Source organism: Orycteropus afer, unplaced genomic scaffold, assembly GCF_000298275.1.
Source record: "Orycteropus afer afer isolate SDZICR_OR568_19922 unplaced genomic scaffold, OryAfe1.0 scaffold00021, whole genome shotgun sequence".
NCBI classification, from domain to species: domain Eukaryota; kingdom Metazoa; phylum Chordata; class Mammalia; order Tubulidentata; family Orycteropodidae; genus Orycteropus; species Orycteropus afer.
The window spans coordinates 10,206,234-10,226,433 of record NW_006921608.1 but is presented as its reverse complement, the minus strand read 5'-3'; the positions used below and the strand labels follow the sequence as shown (position 1 = coordinate 10,226,433).

The 20,200-nt window shown below is 38.3% G+C and overlaps 1 protein-coding gene across 1 annotated transcript in view; it reads right to left on the bottom strand.

The window, feature by feature from the left end:
• The window catches only part of UBR5 (ubiquitin protein ligase E3 component n-recognin 5), a 186,528-nt gene that overhangs the window by 22,826 nt on the left and 143,502 nt on the right, over positions 1–20,200 (bottom strand). The window contains exons 29-45 of the mRNA XM_042783640.1: positions 19,234–19,380; positions 19,018–19,136; positions 18,810–18,936; positions 18,583–18,712; positions 16,548–16,708; positions 16,185–16,424; positions 12,890–13,013; positions 12,163–12,274; positions 10,283–10,414; positions 9,595–9,852; positions 8,752–9,020; positions 8,363–8,574; positions 3,903–4,133; positions 3,383–3,456; positions 2,040–2,212; positions 1,835–1,948; positions 667–887 (exon numbers count right to left, since the gene is read on the bottom strand). Coding sequence (XP_042639574.1) covers positions 667–887; positions 1,835–1,948; positions 2,040–2,212; positions 3,383–3,456; positions 3,903–4,133; positions 8,363–8,574; positions 8,752–9,020; positions 9,595–9,852; positions 10,283–10,414; positions 12,163–12,274; positions 12,890–13,013; positions 16,185–16,424; positions 16,548–16,708; positions 18,583–18,712; positions 18,810–18,936; positions 19,018–19,136; positions 19,234–19,380 — 2,844 coding nt within the window. The remainder of the gene's footprint in view (positions 1–666; positions 888–1,834; positions 1,949–2,039; positions 2,213–3,382; positions 3,457–3,902; positions 4,134–8,362; positions 8,575–8,751; positions 9,021–9,594; positions 9,853–10,282; positions 10,415–12,162; positions 12,275–12,889; positions 13,014–16,184; positions 16,425–16,547; positions 16,709–18,582; positions 18,713–18,809; positions 18,937–19,017; positions 19,137–19,233; positions 19,381–20,200) is intronic.

Genomic DNA, 20,200 nt, shown 5'->3' with positions numbered 1-20,200 from the left:
GCCCTTTATAGTTGTTAGACAATGTATATACAGTGTATCTTGGTTCCTTAACTAGCCTGTTAACACCTCATATACAAAAAATTATCCAATACTACGTAACCAAATAACATAAAGCAGATGCTTAAGAAATCACTTGGTGATACTAAGCCACAGCACATACTACCAAATTTTCTCATCGAGGAAGCAAAGAACCTACCTACTCTTGTAACAGAATTACCAACTGTGAACCTAGCAAAGATGCCCAAGTCAGTGTCAGACTCAGAAATCTAGAAAATTCTATTCTTTCGAGTTATGCACATATTTCCTTTAACTGAGATGGTGGTAATGTTCATAACTGGCAACTGGATATACATTTAAATTTGGTAACCTTAAAAACGTAAGTTATTAAAGTTTTCTCAACAAAGTGAGGGGAACAGAATACTCACTGATGACAAATTAGTCACAAAAACAAAAAATCCAAAAACTCAATTTAATATTTAAATAACTGATTATAACCCAGGAAAATACAGAACTCATGAAGGGTATATTTTCTAGTTCTATACACTAAATTTCATTATTAATATACAAATAAACTAAGAAAATTCTAAAAATCCTACATAAAATTCCTAAAAGACTTATATCAGCCATAAAGTTACATAAAAAACCTAACTTTCACTTAGCAGGTACCTGAAAGATGTAAGAGGTGGTCCCTCACTTTCCGTCAGTCCAATTTCTGCTAGCAAACTACTTTTCAATTGTGCAGCAAGATCATGGGCAGACGGCCCTGGTTTGGAACTCTCAGCTTCTTCTGGCAGCACATTCTGTTCTTCTCCTTCCTTTTTCTGTCGATTTTGCATGTTCATTACATTTTTCAGATTGGCCGCATAAGACATTTTAGTTGGAAGAACCTATGAATTTTTATGTTCAAAAAGTAAACATTAAAAAACAAAACTAACTACATTTCCTTTCCAAGTTTGTAATCCTCCATAGACTCACATGGAAGCAGTTGAGTTTTTTCTCATTCTGGAGTGTCAGCTGCAATGCTGCAGCCTGTTTCTTGTCTATGTCATCACTCTGGAAGACCCCCAATCCCAATGCATTTACTCCAGCAGCCTCAAAGAACTTTTTCAGTATTTCAAGTATTACATTTCCCTTTTATCATTTAGATAATAATAATAACAACAACAATAATAAAATCCTATTCAACTACTATTCAATTTCTTCTTTGTTTGCTTTTAAATGTGTTACTACTTTTTTTTATTAGAGAATTATATGTTTTCAAATCAGACCTGTATCTGAAAACTAGATCTGCTACTTAAAACTAGTTGTGTGATGTTAGATAAATTATTTATAATCTCTCTGAGCTTCAATTTCTTACTCATAAAATCAGGATAACAATGCTTTCTACCCAACATGGTTATGAAGACTGATTGAGACAGTGCCTAGCAAACAGAATTATTCAACTAATGTTAGGTATCATTACAAATGATACCTTATTATTTAATAGCCACATTTATCAGATTCAAAGTAACTGAGTGTCAAAGAAACTGTCAGGCCAAAATTATACACAAAAATGTACATTTTCAGCAGCACAACCACCAAGTCTGTGAAACAGAAAGGCACCTAATGGAACCTCCAGTTGATGAAGTAGCCTGATGCGCAGAGTGTATTAATCTCAGAGCAGACTAGTGACAGTGCTGCAAACCCTTCTATTATGCCACAAAGCAAGAATGTCTACACGTCCATTATTTTTGGAAGAACAATCTTCTGAATTAATACATGTCCAAAAATTGGGATATTAGGATACTCGTGGTTACTATTAGCAAAGTATTATGAAATATTTTTACTATCTTACCTCAAGGCAGTTTCTATCCACCGTAACCTCCATTAAGCATTTCCCAGTACTGGCAGAAGAAGAATAAAGACCCTGACTTGGACGGCCAAAAAGATCCTCCTTTCTAGCGTTTGGCTGGAATTTTAACAAAATATTCTAGTTACACTGAACACATAAAAGAAATAGTCAATCAAAAGAATCCTTAAGACTGATTTGTTTAAATCACCTGCAACAGATGTGGCTGATCGGCCAGTGGGATGGCTTCAGCCAGAGGCACTTCAAATGGATTTGGGGGTATACACCCAAGGAACGTCATAGAGTCTGAACGTCGGAAAAATGGATGGTTTTGGCCAGTTTCTGCAGGAAGAGAGTCATCATCCTTATCATTCAAAGTAGCACCTAAACATAGAGGAGATAAAATGTTTTGGTTTTAGGGAATTCATGTAATTACCGGGAAGGTTAAAAGAATACTAATCTGCTTAATACAAAACTCCTGATACCTCTTTATAAAAATTTAATACCACGCAACAATAAGTGAATAGCCCCAAATTCTGCTACTTGTAAAGTGGTAATTCAAAATGTTTAACAGTAACAAATACCATTCCATTCTGTAACTAACAGACATGTCCCGTCTCCTCTTCTTTATCTCTCTGGAAATTCTGACCAGAATACAACTAGATCCCTGAGCATATTCAGGGCCCGACTTACTGATGACTCTAAAAGATGGCCATGAGCTTAAACCAATCATTTGCTTACTTGTAAATTCTTCTGCTTCCTCTGTAAGATTGCTCTCAGAGAACAATGTCTGGGCAACTCATGCATGCCAATAGGAAGTCAGCACACCAGCATCACCCTCCTTAATGGAGTAACACTGTGAGCAGTGCTCATAGTGTGCTGTGAGAATAGCAAGCAGCTATAGCTGGGTTCTCAAAAAACAACAGGTCAGTTTTCTTTCCCTGGGCTGAATAAAAGTAGTAACTGATAATAAGAAACATGGAAGTGGACAATTTAGCCCCACTTTTAAAATCCTCAAACCACCACCCAAAATTACAGCTGAAAAGTATAGACTGGAGAAGACTCTAAAATTTGCTGGTATTAAAACGTCTTAAGAAAATTCCAGAGATTGGAATATGTTCGGAATTTTCAATGCGTTAACTGTTGAGAGTTTTGATTATTTGGGAGTTACAGTTGGTATTCCTCATTTTCCTGGCTAAATCTATTTTTCATCAATTTTAACAAAGTTTTTTTCCTAAGACTTTATTTAATGTCGTACCTACACACTTCACTTAAGGGTAAAAGTAAACAGAAAGCCAAGAGAAATGCAAAGGAGAGACACAGAAAAGATAAAGTGCAACAAATACCAACTGCTGAAAAGTTCGTTTCTTTAGTCCATCCTTAATTATGAAACATATCATGCGAGGGTGTGTGAGAAAGAAAAGGACAGAAAAATAAGAACACAGAGAAGAGAAATTCCCACCCAGACAGAAAATAATGAAGTTAAAAAGCTTAAGGGAGAATACTGAGGCAGCCATTTCTTGAAGTAGATTAGCAGATTTTCTGTGCACTAACTTTGATTGGTGTCATCATCATTTTCATGCTCTGAATCTTCATTATCAATACCCAGTTCCAAGAGTTCTCGCGTCCTTTAAAAAGACAAGTGAGTCACTTCACATGAACTTTCTGTGCAATGTGAACAGGAGCAAAGGTGGAGGGAGCTAGAGGCAAACACTACAGAGGTCTCTTCAGTGTCTAACCAAATTTCAAACACTGGGAAATGGCAGACTGACCAACCAATTGGACTGTGATTATAAATGAGCTCAACAGAAGCAAAAAGCTAATCACACCAAGAAATAGTGAGTGCCTACACAAACACCATTTGAAAACTATGATCAACAATTATCAAAGTATCTCAATCATGGATTCTTAGGTTTTCCATTTTAAGTGAGGAGCGGCTATGGAACATGGCCAGTTTCTCCTGTGAAATGTTCTTGTACTACTTCTCTTTTGCAATGCCATTCTCCTTATTCCAAAACCTGACAGTGTGCAATGAGAGCCATTTTTGAACCAAGCTCATAGCATGTATGGATACCTTTTACGTTCCAGTTGAGGTGTATCTAGGGTTGTCTGCTGATTCATTGCTTTAATCCAATATATAAGGGCTTGAAAAACATATGCGACATGTTTCAGTGAGCAGACATCCAAAACTGGGAGAACATCAGAATGCTCATCGTTGTGAGACCGCATTAAAGACAGAGCATAATTTAGGAAGTCCCCTCGAGCAGACATCATTCCTTGACGGGCACTGAGCAAAGTGGCACGTCTATTGGAATAAAAGGAAATTAAAATGTTTTAAAAAATAACAAATCTGACATTTACCATTATCATATATATGCAAAATCAGGAACTGAGAATTTTCATAAATAAAAAGCTCATTAAGCCTGTGACTCTGCTTTAGAAATACAACCATGGTGTCTTATTTAAACTCCTGTACTTTTATATGGAAAAGGAATTTCAGCGTCTGTGGGAATGGCAGAAGCTCTATCCCTAAAAAAAAAAAAGGGTTATCAAACTTCTGCATACATCAGAATCACTTGGAGGGCTTACAAAAGCAGGTAACGGGACTCATACCCATAGTTTCAGTAGGTTTGGGGTTGCTGCTGTTGTTGTTAGGTGTCATGGAGTTGGCTACGACTCACAGCAACCCTGTGTACAACAGAACGAAACACTGCCCGGTCCTGTGTCAGCCTCATAATCCTTGCTGTACCTGACGCCATAGTTGTAACCACTGTGTCAATCCATCTCGTTGAGGGTCTTCCTTTTGCTGACCCTCTACTTTACCAAGCATGATATCCTTCTCTAGCAAATGGTCCCTTTTGGCAACATGACCAAAGTAGGTGAGATGAAGTCTGGCCATTCTCGCTTCCAAGGAGCATTCATTCCGGCTGGACTTCTTCTAGGCCAGATTTGTTTGTTCTTCTGGCAGTCCACTGTACTTTCAGTAGTCTTCACCAACACAACAATTCAATGGCATCAACTTTCCTTTGGTCTTCCTTATTCATTGTCCAGCTTTCACATGCATATGAGGTGACTGAAAATACCATAGCTTGGGTTATGTACACGTTAGTCTTCAAAGAGACATCTTTGCTCTTCAGCACTTGACAGGTCTTTTGCAACAGATTTGCCCAGTGGAATACAATGTCTGATTTCTTGACTGATGCCTCCATTGGTGATAATTGTGGACCCAAGTAATATGGAATCTTTGAAAACTTCAATATTTTCTCCATTTATCATGATGCTGCTTATTGATCTAGTTGTGAGGATATTCATTTTCTTTGTGTTAAGGTATAATCCATACTACAGACTGTAGTCCTTAATCTCCATTAGTAAGTATTTCAAGTCATCTTCATTTTCAGCAAGCAAGGCTGTGTCACCTGCGTATCACAGGTTGTTAATGAGTCTTCCACCAATCCTGATGTGGTGTTCTTCTTTATATAGTCGAGCTTCTTGGATTATTTGCTCAGCATACATTGAGTAAGGATGGTAAAAGGACACAACCCTGATGTACTCCCTTTCTAAGTTTAAACCATGCAGTATCCCCTCATTCTGTTGAAACAGCCCCCTTGTCTATGTACAAGTTCCTCATGAGCACAATCAAGTAATTGTTGATTATTCCCATTCTTCTCAATGTTATCCATAATTTGTTACAATCCATACAGTCCAATGCTTTTGCATAGTCAATAAAGCACAAGTAAACATCTTTCTGGTATTCTTTGCTTTCACCAAGATCCATCTGACATCAGAAATGATATCCCTCATACTAAGTCCTCTTCTGAAACCAGCCTGCATTTCTGGAAATTCCCTGTCAATATACTTCTGCAACAGTTTTTGAATTATCTTCAGCGAGATTTTACCTGCGTGTGGTATTAATGATATTGTTCGATAATTTCCATATTCTGTTGGCTCACTTTTCTTTGGAATGGGTACAGATACAGATCTCTTCCAGTCAGTTGGCCAGGTAGTTGTCTTCCAAATTCTTGGCATAGACAAGTAAGTGCCTCCAGCGTGGCATCTGTGTGTTGAAACATATCAGTGGGTATTCCATCAATTTCTGGAGCCTCATTTTTCACCAATTCCTTCAGTGCACTTTCAACTTCGTCCTTCAATACCATTGGTTATTGATTATATACCACCTCCTGAAATAGTTGAACAATTACCAGTTCTTTTTGGTATAGTGACTCTGCGTATTCCTTCCATCTTCTTTTGATGTTTCCTACATCATTCAATAATTTGTCCATAGAATCTTTCAATATTGCAACTTGTGGCTTGAATTTTTTCTTCAGTTCTTTTAGCTTGAGAAAGGCTGACCATGTTCTTCTCTTTTGGTTTTCTAACCCCAGGACTTTGCACATTTCATTATAATAACTGACTTTGTCTTCTCAAGCTCCTCTTTGAAATCTTCTGTTCAGCTCTTTTATCTTGTTGCTCCTTGCATTGCTTTACCTACTCTCAATCCAAGAGCGAGTTTCAGAGTCTCTTATGACATCTATTTTGATCTTTTCTTTCTTTCCTGTCTTTTTAATAACTGTTTGCTTTCCTCATGGATGCTGTTCTTGATGTCATCCCCCAATTCCTCTGGTTTTTGGTCACTTGTGTTCAATGCATCAAATCTGTTCTTCAGATCATCTCTAAATTTAGGTGGGATCAAGGTCATATTTTGGCCCTCATGCACTTGTTTTTACTGTTTTCAGCTCAACTTGAACTTGCATACGAGTAGCTGATGGTTCTACAGTCAGCTTCTGGCCTTGTTTTGGTTGAAGATATTGAGCTTCTTCACTGCCTCTTTCCATGGATGTAGTCCATCTGATTCCTGTGTATTCCATCTGGTGAAGTGCACAGCCACCATTTATGTTGCTGGAAAAAGGTATTTGCAACAAGTAAGTTGTCTGTCTTGCAAAATTTTATCATGCGATCTTTAGCATCATTTCTATCACCAAGGCCATATTTTCCAACTACTGGTGATTATTCTTTGTTTCCAACTTTTGCATTTCAATCACCAGTAATAATCAACACATCCTGATTATAGGTTTGGTCAACTTTAGACAGCAGAAGCTAGTAAAAATCAATTTCCTCACCTTTAGCTTTGGCAGTTGGTGTGTAAATTTGAGTAACAGTAGTATTATTAACTGGTCTTCCTTGGAGGTGTTTGGATATTATCCTATCACTGACAGCACTTACTTCAGGATAGATCTTGGTACATTCTTTGTGATGATGAATGCCTCTTCCATTCCCAGCATAGTAGATCATATGGTTGTCTGATTCAGAATGGCCAAAACCAGTCCATTTCAGCTCACTAATGCCTAGAATATTGATCTCTATACATTCCATTTCATTTTTGACAGTTTTGAATTTTCCTAGATTCATACTTCATACATTCCATGTTCCAATTATTAATGGATGTTTGCAGCTGTTTCTTCCTATTTTGAGTCATGTCACATCAGCAAATGGAGGTCCCAAAAGCTTTACTCCATCTCCATCCATGTCATTAAGGTCAATTTTACTTTGAGGAGGCAGCTCTTCCCCAGTCGTATTCTGAGTAACTTCCAACCTGAGGGGCTCATCTTCTGGCACTATATCAGAGAACATTTCATCATAAAAGTTTTCCAATAATTTATCAGATACTGTTTCACCGTTATTCATAAGGTTTCCACTGGCCAATTCTTTGAGAAGTGGATGGTCCGTTCCTTCTTCTGAGTCTGTCTTAGTCTGGAAGCTCCACTGAAACCTATCCACCCTGCTAGTATTTTAACTACCAGTGGCATAGCCTCCAGCCTCATAGCAACATGCAAGCCATCACAGTAAGACAAACTGACAGATGAGTGGTGGCAGGTCTGGGGTAGGGCCCAAGAATATGCATTTGTACTAAGTTCCCAAGTAATGCTAATAATACTATACTGGAGACAATACTTTGAGGACCAATGCCTAAAGAAATAGAAAAATGAAACCAAAAAAGCAGAAGCAACAAAAGAAATAAAAACAGATAAATAGGATTTCATCAAAATGTAAAATGTGTGTGCTTCAAAGGACACCATGAAAAAAAGGGGAAGACAACCCACAGAATGGGAGAAAGTTGCTGCAAGTACCCAGACTATATATAAAGAACTCATACAAATCAATAATAAAAAGATAAATAGCTCCATTTTTAATTTGGCAAAGATTCCAAATAGACAAATGGCCAAGAAGCACATTAAAAAGATGCTCAATATCATTAGTCATCAGGAAAACAAAAATCAAAACCATAGTGAGATACTTTAGTTGATGGCCATTCAAAACCACTGCACACTTTAAACAGGTGAAGTATACTGTATGCAAATTATACCTTAAACTCACTTTGCCTTAGCTGCTCAACAATTTTTAAATCTTAAAATTCAAGGCACTTACTTCCTCTTTCCCAATAGGGTGAGGGGTTATACAACAGTCATCAAAAAGCATCTGCCCTGGGGTGTAAGGGCTCTATCTGAACACACAAGCATATATGAAGAAATTTCATACCGTCTGCCTTCAAGGGTTCTTAAACTAGCCTCCTCTCGTGCAGTCATCCTCTCTCTCCGTGCTGAGTTTTGAGAAGCGTGAAGAGGATGATTTGGATGTCCTGGATCACCAGCAGATGCTAATGCAGAACCATAACGTAATTGAGCTTCAGTAGAATCCATAATACTGACCATCCAGTTCCAAGTGGGAATAAGCTTTTCTTCTACATAGTTCTATGAAGACCAAACTAAAATAGTTAAAACTACCAAATAAACTTAAATTTGACACAGTAGTATTACGTCAGCATTAAAACATTCATTAAGATTAGTTCCCATTATGCTGGAATTCTCATAATCGACACAGCCAAGAGATACATTTTTGAACGAGTTAACTTTTAAGTGGTTTCATACCTGTAAGTTTACTGCATCTTGGTAAGTCAATTTCACTGCTGCTGGAATCTGAGAGTATACTAGGTGATTATACTTAGGAATAAGGCCCATCAAGTCCGAGATTTGTCTGATGACAATGCTATAAGCCCTGGCTAAACTACTTGCAGATGTTAAGTAGCTGCTGGCATTGCTAGCTTCTAAAGCAGCTGCTGCAGCTGCAGCACTTGTACTGATGGTACCACTCCGGCGTAAGTTTGAAGGATCAATATAAATCAAACCCGCTGAACTTGCTGTAAGGAAAAAGGACAACCACAGTGAGATAATGTCAGTTGCTAACTGTGTTTCTCTAGCAATGTATATGCTTATATAAGTTTAAAATGACAATTGCTAACATATGGTAGCTGAAACTATACTAATGTAGTGTGGGAAGTAGTCAGGAATGGGGTGGGGTCAGGGGACAAGAGGCAAGAGTTACCAGAATGCTCTCAACCAGGGGCAGTTTAGAATTAGTCCCGCCCCAAGAACAGTTGGCCTTCTAGAGACATTTGTGGTTGTCACAATTGGGATAGGGGGCTGGGGAGTCTTGAGAAAGGGTGCTAATGAGTACAGGCCAGGAATGCTGCTAGATATCCTGCAATGTACAAGACAGTCCCCCAACAACAGAGTTATCCAGACCAAAGCAGCAATAGTGCCAAGATTAAGAAACTATGCTATAATGACATGTAAATAATTTTTATATCTGAGACTTAGCAAAACCATGAGGCACTATTTTAAAAGCCATTTAATTTGTTCTTTGGATGAAAATATATAATTAAAACATAAGCTATTTAAGCACTCTTAGGAATGCAGAGCCTTCACACTTGCCTGCTGGCGTCGACGTGCTGGAAGGGGCTGTGCTGGCCGCCCGCTGATGCTGGGTGTTGCGGACAGCCCACTGCATGGAACGGGGAGCTTGGGCAGCACCATTGGCATGGGAGCTATTTGTGGTTCTTTCTAAAGGCTCATCAAGCATAAAAGTCTCCTGCTCTATGTCATCACTCTGACTACTGCTGCTGTCAGAATCACTTGAGTCATTTGATTGAGAATCATCTTCAGAAAAGAAGGCAGGAACACTGCTTGCTCCTAATTTTTTTGTTTTCAAAACCAAAAACATCATGAGTTTGTTATAAATAAAATTATCTAGCTCAAAGTGGCAATAGAGGCAATACACGGCTCATCCCCCTCCCCATAAATTATCATTAAAACAACGTATGCCCTTTGAAAATACACAGATTGAGCAGAACTGCCAGGCTGTGTTCAACAATCCACAAAACTCACCATTAAAATGACACAATTAGGAAAAAAAAAACTTTTAAATGAACCTTAAAATTAATCCATTATTTAAAAAGCAGAAGAAAAAAAAAAACTAATTTCTCTAACAGGGAAAAAGGATGACATTATAAAAGGTGCTGCCACCCTTGTGCATATCATGCCGTGTATGGTTTAATGAATTCACGCTGAATACACATATAGCCCAGCATAAGCAAGAAGCCATTGGGATAAGGCCACATACCTGCTTCCGAGCCAGCAGTTGCTGCAGTGACAACACTTCTGCGTCCACTAGCATTATCTTGGTTGCTGTGGTTACTTTCACTGTCACTTTCTGTTTCAGCTGCTGCTAACAAGTCTAGCTCCATGTCACTCCCTTGAAAACATATTTAAATGAGAATTAAAAGAAAAGGATAAAAGCACAACCTCACTACAGATCAAAACAAAGTCAGAATATCCTAAGGGTGGGGACTAAGAGAAGCATACTGGCAAGAAAAAAAAACAGAACAGGAAAGGGGCAAACTACTACAGTAAGATTAAGTAACTGCTCAGTATTAAAAGAATGATTAGTAAATTATGGTACTCAGTGAACTATTACACAGCAATTCAAAAATCTGTTCTGCAGAGCCTTAGTGTCTGCAAAAGGCATCTAGCAGGGAGACTTCAGTAAGTGGGCAGAGCGCTGGACTAGGTTCACTTGCTCCCTTTTTATCAGTTTTACATATTGGGCTGTGACACAGGGATAGGAGAGGGAAAGGAAGTGAAAAAGTCTATCCTTGATCTTTCATGGGTGCGTGCATATGTCAAAACATACAGACTTGTAAACTCTAAGTATCTGCAGTTTATTTATTTCAGTTATACCTACCCTAAAAGCTTATGATGGTTATGATGCCATAGAGCAAACAGGTCAAAATGCTTACTTTAAGTGAAAAATAAAGTCACAAAAACCTAGACATATAATATTTACAGACAATGCATGGGGAGGGAACAGTGCAGGGTAGGACTGAAAGGAAAAATACACATTGTTGGTGCCTGGGTGGGATTACCTTTTCTTTTCTCTCATTTCTAAAAGTTTCAACATAAGGTAATTACAAATTATCTTATTTTAAAAATTCCTTTAAGAAAAAGAGTGACTTAAACAAAAAGAAAAGGGAGAAGAAGATAAATGATTTTATACGTATAAATGATTTTAAGTACAGTCAATTCTTCTTATTCACAGGAGTAATGTTCTGTAAAGTGTCCTGAATACTCTTGTTGTTGTTGTTACGTGCCATCAAGTCAGACTCAACTCACAGCGACCCTCCTTGGTTTCTGGTATCACTATGCAAGTAGATTGCCCAATCTTCCTTCCGAGGAGTGGCTGGTGGGTTTGAACCACCAGCTTTCTGGTTAGCAGTCAAGTGCCTTAGGCACTATACTACCAGAGCTCCTGAATACTCAATTAGCAAATACCAAATCACCCTTGTTCAATTTCAGCTGGGACTATGAAGCCCTGGTGGTACAGTGGTTAAGCACTAAGATGCCAGCTGCTAACCAGAAGGTTAGCAGCTCAAACCCACCATCTGCTCCAAGGGAAAAACTTGTGTCAGTCTGCTTCCCTAAGAATTGTACTTGTGAAGACGTAAGATTTACAGCCTTGGAAACCCTATGGGGCAGTTCTACTCTGCCTGAGAGGGTTGCTATGAATCAAGGAGTGTGTGTGTGTGTGCGTGTGTGTGCGCATGCACGCATGCATGCGCACAGGTACTCATGTGTGCATAGTTATGTAGTACTCCCTGGGTGATGAAAACAGTTAACACACTTGGCTGCTAACCAAAAAGATAGACGTTTAAGTCCACCAAGACCTTGGAAGGAAAGCAATCTACTTCTAAAAAATCAGCCACTGACCCTATGTGATGACAGTTCTACTCGGATACATGTGGGGTCATCATGAGGGAGAAGCGACTTGACAGCAACTGGAACAGGACAGTTAACTAAAATTTGTAAACAGCTGCTACAGAAGCCCTTGGCAGAGAGTGTGTTGATCATTTCACTATACATCAAGGCTCTTCTCTGTACACAGTATCTCCTTTTAAAGGCATCGAATTTACTCAGACTGGATAATTTCGTCAATAACCTGCATACCATCTTCATCATGCTCGTCATGTTGTCCCTCCGCCTCAGCGTTTTCTTCCCCATGTTCTTCCTGTTCATCATGATGATCTTCTTCTCCAGCCACACCCTCCACCACCTCAACCTAAATCCAGAATCTTATATGTAGACAATCAAAATACATAATAAACCCACATCTCTATCAGTGGTCCTTCACAGCAATTAGTAAAATAAAACACAAAGATCATTAACTATAGAAGGATAAAAATTGTGTACTTAGCAGTTTTTGAAATCTTCATTGCTAGTGACAATTTGCTATTAAAAAGTGTATCCACATATCAAAGTTTATGATTATTCTCAAATTGGAAGTATATAAGAATTGTACTTGTGGTGACAAGTTTTTTTCATACTTTTGCCATTATAAAATTTATCTCATAAATATGTAGTATTTTCTCTGTCTTCAACCATATAGCACAAAACTAGGTTTTTTTTTAATATTTAAAAAATCTTTACTATTAACCTTAAAATAAAAGTAAGTTTATGTATCCAATTTCCTGTTTTTTAGGTTAATTTTAGGTTTATCCAATAAACCAGGGATTAAAATATTTTTAGTATGTGTAGCCACAAATGAGAATATATAAAAGGCTAAAGGCCAGTTATAAATGTATATATTACTTTTAAGTGACTAGTAACTACTACCCTCATCCTTTTCCCCAAATCAAACCCTTTCATCGACCACAATTAAAACGATTAAAACCACCTCTTCCACATCCGCTGAAACAATATCATCTTGTTCTTCATCTCTGCCCCGTACAGGCTGCGACTGGCTGATCCGTCTCTGCTGTGGATTCCGGATGATGTAGGATGACTGTGACTGACTAGAACTGTAAGGATCAAGAGGTAACGGGAAGGCTGCAGCCACACCTCAGACACACAGCACACAGTATATTTATGCCTCTTAGTACAAATGTTGAGCTCACTCACACACGAGATACTTGCTAAGATGCTAGCTAAAATCTGGCCTAAGAACTTAGCAGTAATTAATCTAGAACATATCAGAAAACATCAACTCCAAAAGAAGTTTAGTTACCATAAAAATTTAACTTAGAAATCTCAATTTGTTTTTACTTTTACAGTAAATCATTTTGAATCTGTGTTAATGCATATCATTTGTATGAGCTCTACCCACTTAAAAGTTCTAAAGGGGAAAATTTTTTCTTCTCCATTCTTTTCAACTCCAGCAGTCTGCAACTTCTAAAGCCCCCAATACCAGCATTCATTAACAAAAAGTCTATTTATTACATAGGATTCACTCTATAAGAGTTTGGAGATCCTGGATGATGCAAAGGAGTCCTGGTGGCACAGTGGTTAAGTGCTTGGCTGCTGAACGAAAGGTCTGTGGTTAGAACCCACCAGCCTCTCCACAGGAGAAAGATGTGTCAGTCTACACCCATAAAGATTTATGGAAATCCTATGGGGGTAGTTATACCCTGTCCTACAGGGTCACTGTGAATGTGAATCTACTCAACAGCAATGGGTTTGGTTTGGTTTTGAGGGGTACAAGTGGTTAATGTGCTAAGCTGCTAGCCAAAAGGCTGGAGGTTTGAGGTTACCCAGAGGTGCCCCACAAAAAAGGTCTAGCAATCTACTGAAAAATTAATCCCTGGAAACTATGGAGCACAATTTTGCTCTGACACACATAGGGTCATCATGAGTCTGAGTGGACTTGATGGGTGACTAGTTTGGTTTATTGTTTAAGAGACCTGATATGATTTCTACTGTGTACCAGCATATGAATCATTGTCATTAACCGCTGAATATCAAGTAAGACAGACCAACATGGTAGCTGCAACAGTGGGCTGAAAACAAACCAAAAAATTGTGAGGCTGGTGCAGGACCATGCAAAGTTTTGTTCTGTTAGGCAGAAGATCACTGAGTTGGAGCTGACTCAATCACAACTAACATCAACAACACTGTTGTATCAGTGCCACAGAGTGAAAACAGATTACTTAATAAGGACATTAGAGTTCCTAAGAAGTATCAGAAAAGGCAACATTACTGCACTCAAGACTTTACATTCAGTGAGGTGATACCCAAGGGCAATCTCAGGGACTAATCCAAGTACTTACTTTTTACTTATTAAGACAGTCAAAATACATCCTTGTAGAAAGGAGTGATTAACACTATCTCTTGATTATCAGATGAGGAAATCGATCCTCCTCTTGGGAGGACTTTAGAGGTTAGCCCAAAATCAACAAGGGAAATAGAGTGAAAAGGAGAGCTTAAGCATGTACAATCTTTTAATAATAAGACTAAGAAGTAGGGCAAGATGATCTAAAACCCTGAAACTTAGTAGGAACAAGCTCATGGGCAGTGTTTAGAGATGAGATAATCGCCAAATCCATCAAGATAAATTTTTATACTCTGGAACAATACTAAGGGAAAGGCACAAAGAGTTCACTGAGTAATAGCACTTAATTAAATACTGGGCTTCTCACAGGGAATCAGGATCAGGGGCATCACATACAGCTCACACCAAACAGAAGAACGATTTGTTGCATCTGGCAAGTTTGAAGATATATACTTGATTTATTTCCAGCAAATCTACAGGTACGGGCATTCTTCAGATTACAAATGAGATCCGTTCCTGTGTCTCTTAAGAATGTGTAGCAAAACTGGACCAGGTGCATTCATTTCTTATTTAGCCTTACTTCTGTGCAAGAAAAGGCTCAAAGCCTTTTCGAGGACATAAAAGCTGCATGTGCAGCAAGTGAAGGTGACTGTGATGAAAGATTTGGTGCCAGTAGGAGCTGGTTCAATCGTCTCAAGGTGAGGGCAAAATTTACATAATACTAAAGGGTAAGTAGGAGTTCTCATTAAGCCAGGCCTGGAGATTGCCTGTCTATCAGTCATAAGGCTACCATGGGAGGGCTTTGTCAGATAAATCTGGATTTAGATTCCAGGGTATCCTAGGAAACCTCACAATAAAGAAAAAATAGAATACATATGCATGCATATTGAATACCATAGACAATAACAAGTAAGAGAACAGATACTCAACATCAATCCAGATGAAATGCAGGATGAAGTCTTAGGAATTGTCCCAAAAGCTAGGTATGTCATCCTTATTCACAGAGAAATGTTTTCCACAGAAGAGGGAAGAGTGTCTTTAGGTTCCAAAGAGTCTTCTTAGGAGGTTATTACACATACAACACACACACCAAGCACCTCTGAAGCCCTACTACTAAGTGTGGCTCCCGAACCTATAGTGCTGGCATCATCTGAGAACTTATAAGAAACTCAGTGTCTCCAGCCCCACTTCAGACCTAAAGGATTAGCATGTGCCTGTTAGTAAGATCCCCCAGTGACCTGCATTCATATTAAAGTTTGAGAAGCACTGTGCTAAAGGACATCCAAAAGTTGTAGTTTGTAAACATTCTATCTCAACAAGCTTACAGTTCAGTTAGGCAAACTATCAATACTATAAAAAAGATGAAAGGAACATAAGAATAAATAATCTTGTAACTAGAAACTATTACTATCCTAGATAATATGGTGGTTTCAGAAAATGTTTAAAAAAAAAAAAAAAATTCAAGCTTTCTGGTGTTATTTATATTATATAATAAATAGATACATGCTTTTACATTTTCATCCCTCCCTGCCCCCACCAGCCCCAAGGTTTTCAGACACAGAGAAAGTTATAGGTCCTTTTATCCTCTGAACTTGGCCTTATTGAAGACTATATTTAAAGGTAAGGAAAAACAGAAAGTAATGTCTACAGAAATCTAAAATAAAACTACTTTATTAACATAATAAAAAGAGTGCCTTTCTAAAACAAACAAAACAAACCCCATAGCTATATATGTCTATTACATTAGAATATGAAGACACACTATAATTCTTATAGTGATTACACGTGTTATAAACAAGTAACCTATCATTTGTGTAGCAAATGTCATGTACACAACCTGAGTGCTTACACCAAGATTTCAGTAAATCCAACACGACATGTCCAGAGAAAGAATTCATCAGAATGTTGACAATTAGCAATTTACCTGCTAGACTGATCAGATGATGGTCGTGGTGGCAGTGGTTCTACTGAAAATAATTCTTCACTGCCTTGCATGGCATCGATGCTAGTACTAGCCAGAGTAAATGGCGCGGTTGGGCGGGCAATCCCCATTCTGACAGGAACAATCAGTGATTCTGCTACATTACACAGTTCTTCCACGGCATAAGGCAGCAGTGCTTGGAATACACGCTTACATTTTCCAATTGGCTGGGGAATAAAGTTGCTGAAGCAAAAAGGTAAAATAAGAATCTTTTATGAATCCTTTCATATATGATATTATCACTACACAAAGAAATGTAAAGAAAATGGTATAAACACCAAAATAAAAAATAAAAAAATCCCTTACTTTTTCTTTTTGGATGAAGCCATTTCCACACTAAGAATAACAAAAACTCTTGCCACTGAACGGAGAAACCTCATTGTAACAGCAATAGCTTCTTCTCTCCGTCCAGGTGTGTACTTGTTTTGGAGTTCTTTCACTAGAGTACCCAACAGAGTGTCTAAAAGCTTAAAAAAAAGACTCTATTATTGCTGGGACATTTCATAAGATGTTCAAACATTCATAGCATTTTTTCAATATTGATCTTTCGTAAAATCTAAAAACAAATGTAACCAAAACAACATTCACATTGTGCATGATTAATTTATGCAACACATGTATGTTGTTGTTGTGTACCATCGAGTTGATTCCAACTCACAGTGACCCTATAGGACTGAGCAGAACTGCCCCGTACCACAGAGTTCCAAGGCTGTTAATCTTCACAGAAGCAGACTGCCACATCTTTCTCCTGTACACTGGCTGGTGGGTTTGAGTCACTGCCCTTCTGATTAGCAGTTGAGCACTTAACCACTTACACCACCAGGGCTCCTTCAACATGCATATAGTGTGTACTAAATGCAGTTTCTTGATTTTAGTTTCACAGTCCTAAGCACTGATACTTAATAAAAAACTAATATTAAATAATTAACATTTAGCAGAGTATTATGGATTTAATTGTGTCCCCCTAAACATGTATGTGTTGTAAATCCTAACCCCCATACCTATGGATATAATTCCATTTGGGGATAGGGATGTTTCTGTTATGTTCAATGAGCATAGGATGTGTCTTCAAATAATCCCTTTTGATATAGACAACAGCAGATTTGGCACAGAAGCAGCAAGCACAAATGGGGGAGCAGGGAAGATAGATGTCACGTGGAGATCTTCAAGGAACACCAAAAAGAATGCTAGAAAAACTGAGACACAGATTTTTTCTCCAGGGCCAGCAACCCTGAATTTAGACTTCTAGCTGCCTAAACTTTGAGAAAATAAATTTCTGTGCTTTAAAACCACTTGTCTATGGTGTTTCAATTTTAATAGCATTAGATAACTAGGAGAGCAATACACCAAATAAATCAAATCACAGACAGAAAATAACTCCACTCACTATAGGGTACTGGGAGCCTGATGGCACAATGGGTAAGTGCTCAGCTCCTACCCAAAGGTTGGCAGTTCGAGTCCACCAGTGGCTCCATGGGCACAAGGACCTATCACTCTGCTCCTGTAAAGATTACATTCTAGAAAACTCTATGGGGCAGTTCTACTCTGCCCTAAAGGATCGATATGAGTCAGAACCAATTCTACACAACAATGGCAACATAAGGCACTTACCGAAACAAAGTAGGTTCAAACCCTTTTATTAATAAATTCATAATCCTATCACCCTCATTTAACCAGTTATTTTTTTCTAGTCTCTTTTTTGATGCATGCTTTATTAAATAGATATTAATTACAGAGAACACACAACTTCACATGGTCTTCTCTTAAATGTTGCTTACAATAACATTTCTTTTCAAATTGCTCCATTTCACTAAGTGATTGTGCTGTAATTTGATTAAAGATTCTACTATTATTAGATTTTTTTTTTAAACTTTACATAACTCTGTGACGACTTAATATTTCTCTATAAGGTAAATTATTTATGATAAATTCTGAGGCACTGATATTTTTATGGCTTCCAACATTGTCAAGTTGCTTTCCAAACGCAATGCCATCCTGTCAGTGTCTAAGTGCATGACCTTATCAGCACTGGGTTTTACGGCTTAATGTTTTTTTCTAATTTCACAATTAAAAAGGGGTACTTAAAAAACTGCATTAAGTTACAATTAATTTTGACCGCTGTTCTATTCATTTATATACTATCATATTTTCATACATTTTAGAAGGATTTTTATTTAGAGTGAATTTCTGCCGTTAATTGAAACATACAAATAACCCCCAAATTCCATTCCCCTTGATGCACTGTTCATCAATACTTATTAGTATGAATTAGTAAGATCACAGGATGTTACGTAAGAACACCTTACTTTTCATGTGCTTATGATAAACATTCCTAACTTACCAAAATATCTGCTGTACACTTGACTATAAGGCAGTGAGTGAAACAGTCAAGCCGGATTGTGCCACTCTGCTGATTGAGGTATACTTGTTCTTCAGGCAAAAGATGGCCTATCCTGCTGCTGGCACTGAGACTTGAGGGGGAAGAAAAGGAAATGCCACTGTTATTACAGTATTGTTACACTTAAAGGGGAAAGACAAACATCTAAAAGTATTGTAATGAATACACACGGGTCCTTATTCTCCTGTGACCCAAACATAATCATGGATTTCAAGGCATTCCAGTCCTGAAGAACACGCTCCAACGCAAGCTGGGCAAATCTTGGGGGCTCTAAATCGTGGTCAGGCATATCTGAATCTAAAATGAAAATGAAATCGTGGGTAAGACAGAAACGAAACACTTCTTTTCATCTACGTCATAATTGTCAGACTAAGTCACCTTCAGGATTGGCTGTTTTGCGGTTACGATCCTCTCTGATCCGAGGTGGCCTATACTGGCAGTGCTCCACAGTCTGCCTCGCAACTGTCTGCACTAAAAACAGCAAGAGGTGTTCTCCCCTGCGAAACAGAACGTGACTGTGAGAAAAGAAACCCTACTTGGATGGGGTGTGCTCTTCTCAGTGGCGGTTACTGATGTCCTAAAAATCCCACTTACCTGCTGTTCGGCAGAGTGACCAGATTAGTAGCAGTGAGCAGGCGATAAAGCAGATCAAGACGAGCAGATTTCTGTCCAGCAATTAAAGTTTTACATTTACATTTCTCCCAGCAATCACAATAGGCCGTAGGTGACGTCCTTTTAAGTCTAGAAAACATCGATAACACAAGTCAAACCACAGAAATTTAACAAAATATACAAAGGTCTTCATTGAAATTACAGAGGCATCGCTCATTGAAACTAGACAGAACTGGCGTTAATTTTTAAATGCCTGGTGTAATCTTTGTTTCCCTAACAAGAAGGATTACTTAGCAAAATGAAAACCTGTAAAAAGCAACACAAAATCCCTACGAGAGGAGTTACAATGGGATGATTCTGATGCAGTCACTTCCTCTAGAACGTCTGGCTGATTCCCTACAGTCCCAATGGAGGGTCACCGTTCCTTCTGTAAGCCTCTACTGAGCCTCACAATACCTTCATGGGCAGACATCACCTGCTGGTGTCCTCTAACAGAACCGTAAGCTGGGCGAGGGGAAGGGCTACCTTGCTTGCCACCACCCTAGCGCCTACTGCACTTACAAGCACTCAGTGAATAAATAGTTACCACTTTTACATATTGAAAAGAGGGAAGACAAAAATATTAGTAAGAATTGTAAATAAACACCAATGTTCCACTTGTCCTATATAATTATTGTAAAGCACAATGGATGGCTTTTACAATCCAATTCTCTATTACTAGCTCTAACATCCACCCATCTATAGTACATTTGTGTTTACAGTTGCTAAGACTGCTGAGGCACTCCCTGTGTTAGTGCAGCAGATGCTTCTGACCTCTGGGAAAATGTGGATTAGCATCTTAGATATGTGAAAACTAATAAAACTAGGCATGGTACTCTGTTATTTAAGAAGAAAATAAAATGTAAAAGTTTGTTGTTGTTGTTGTTGTTAAGTGCCGTCGAGTCGTTTC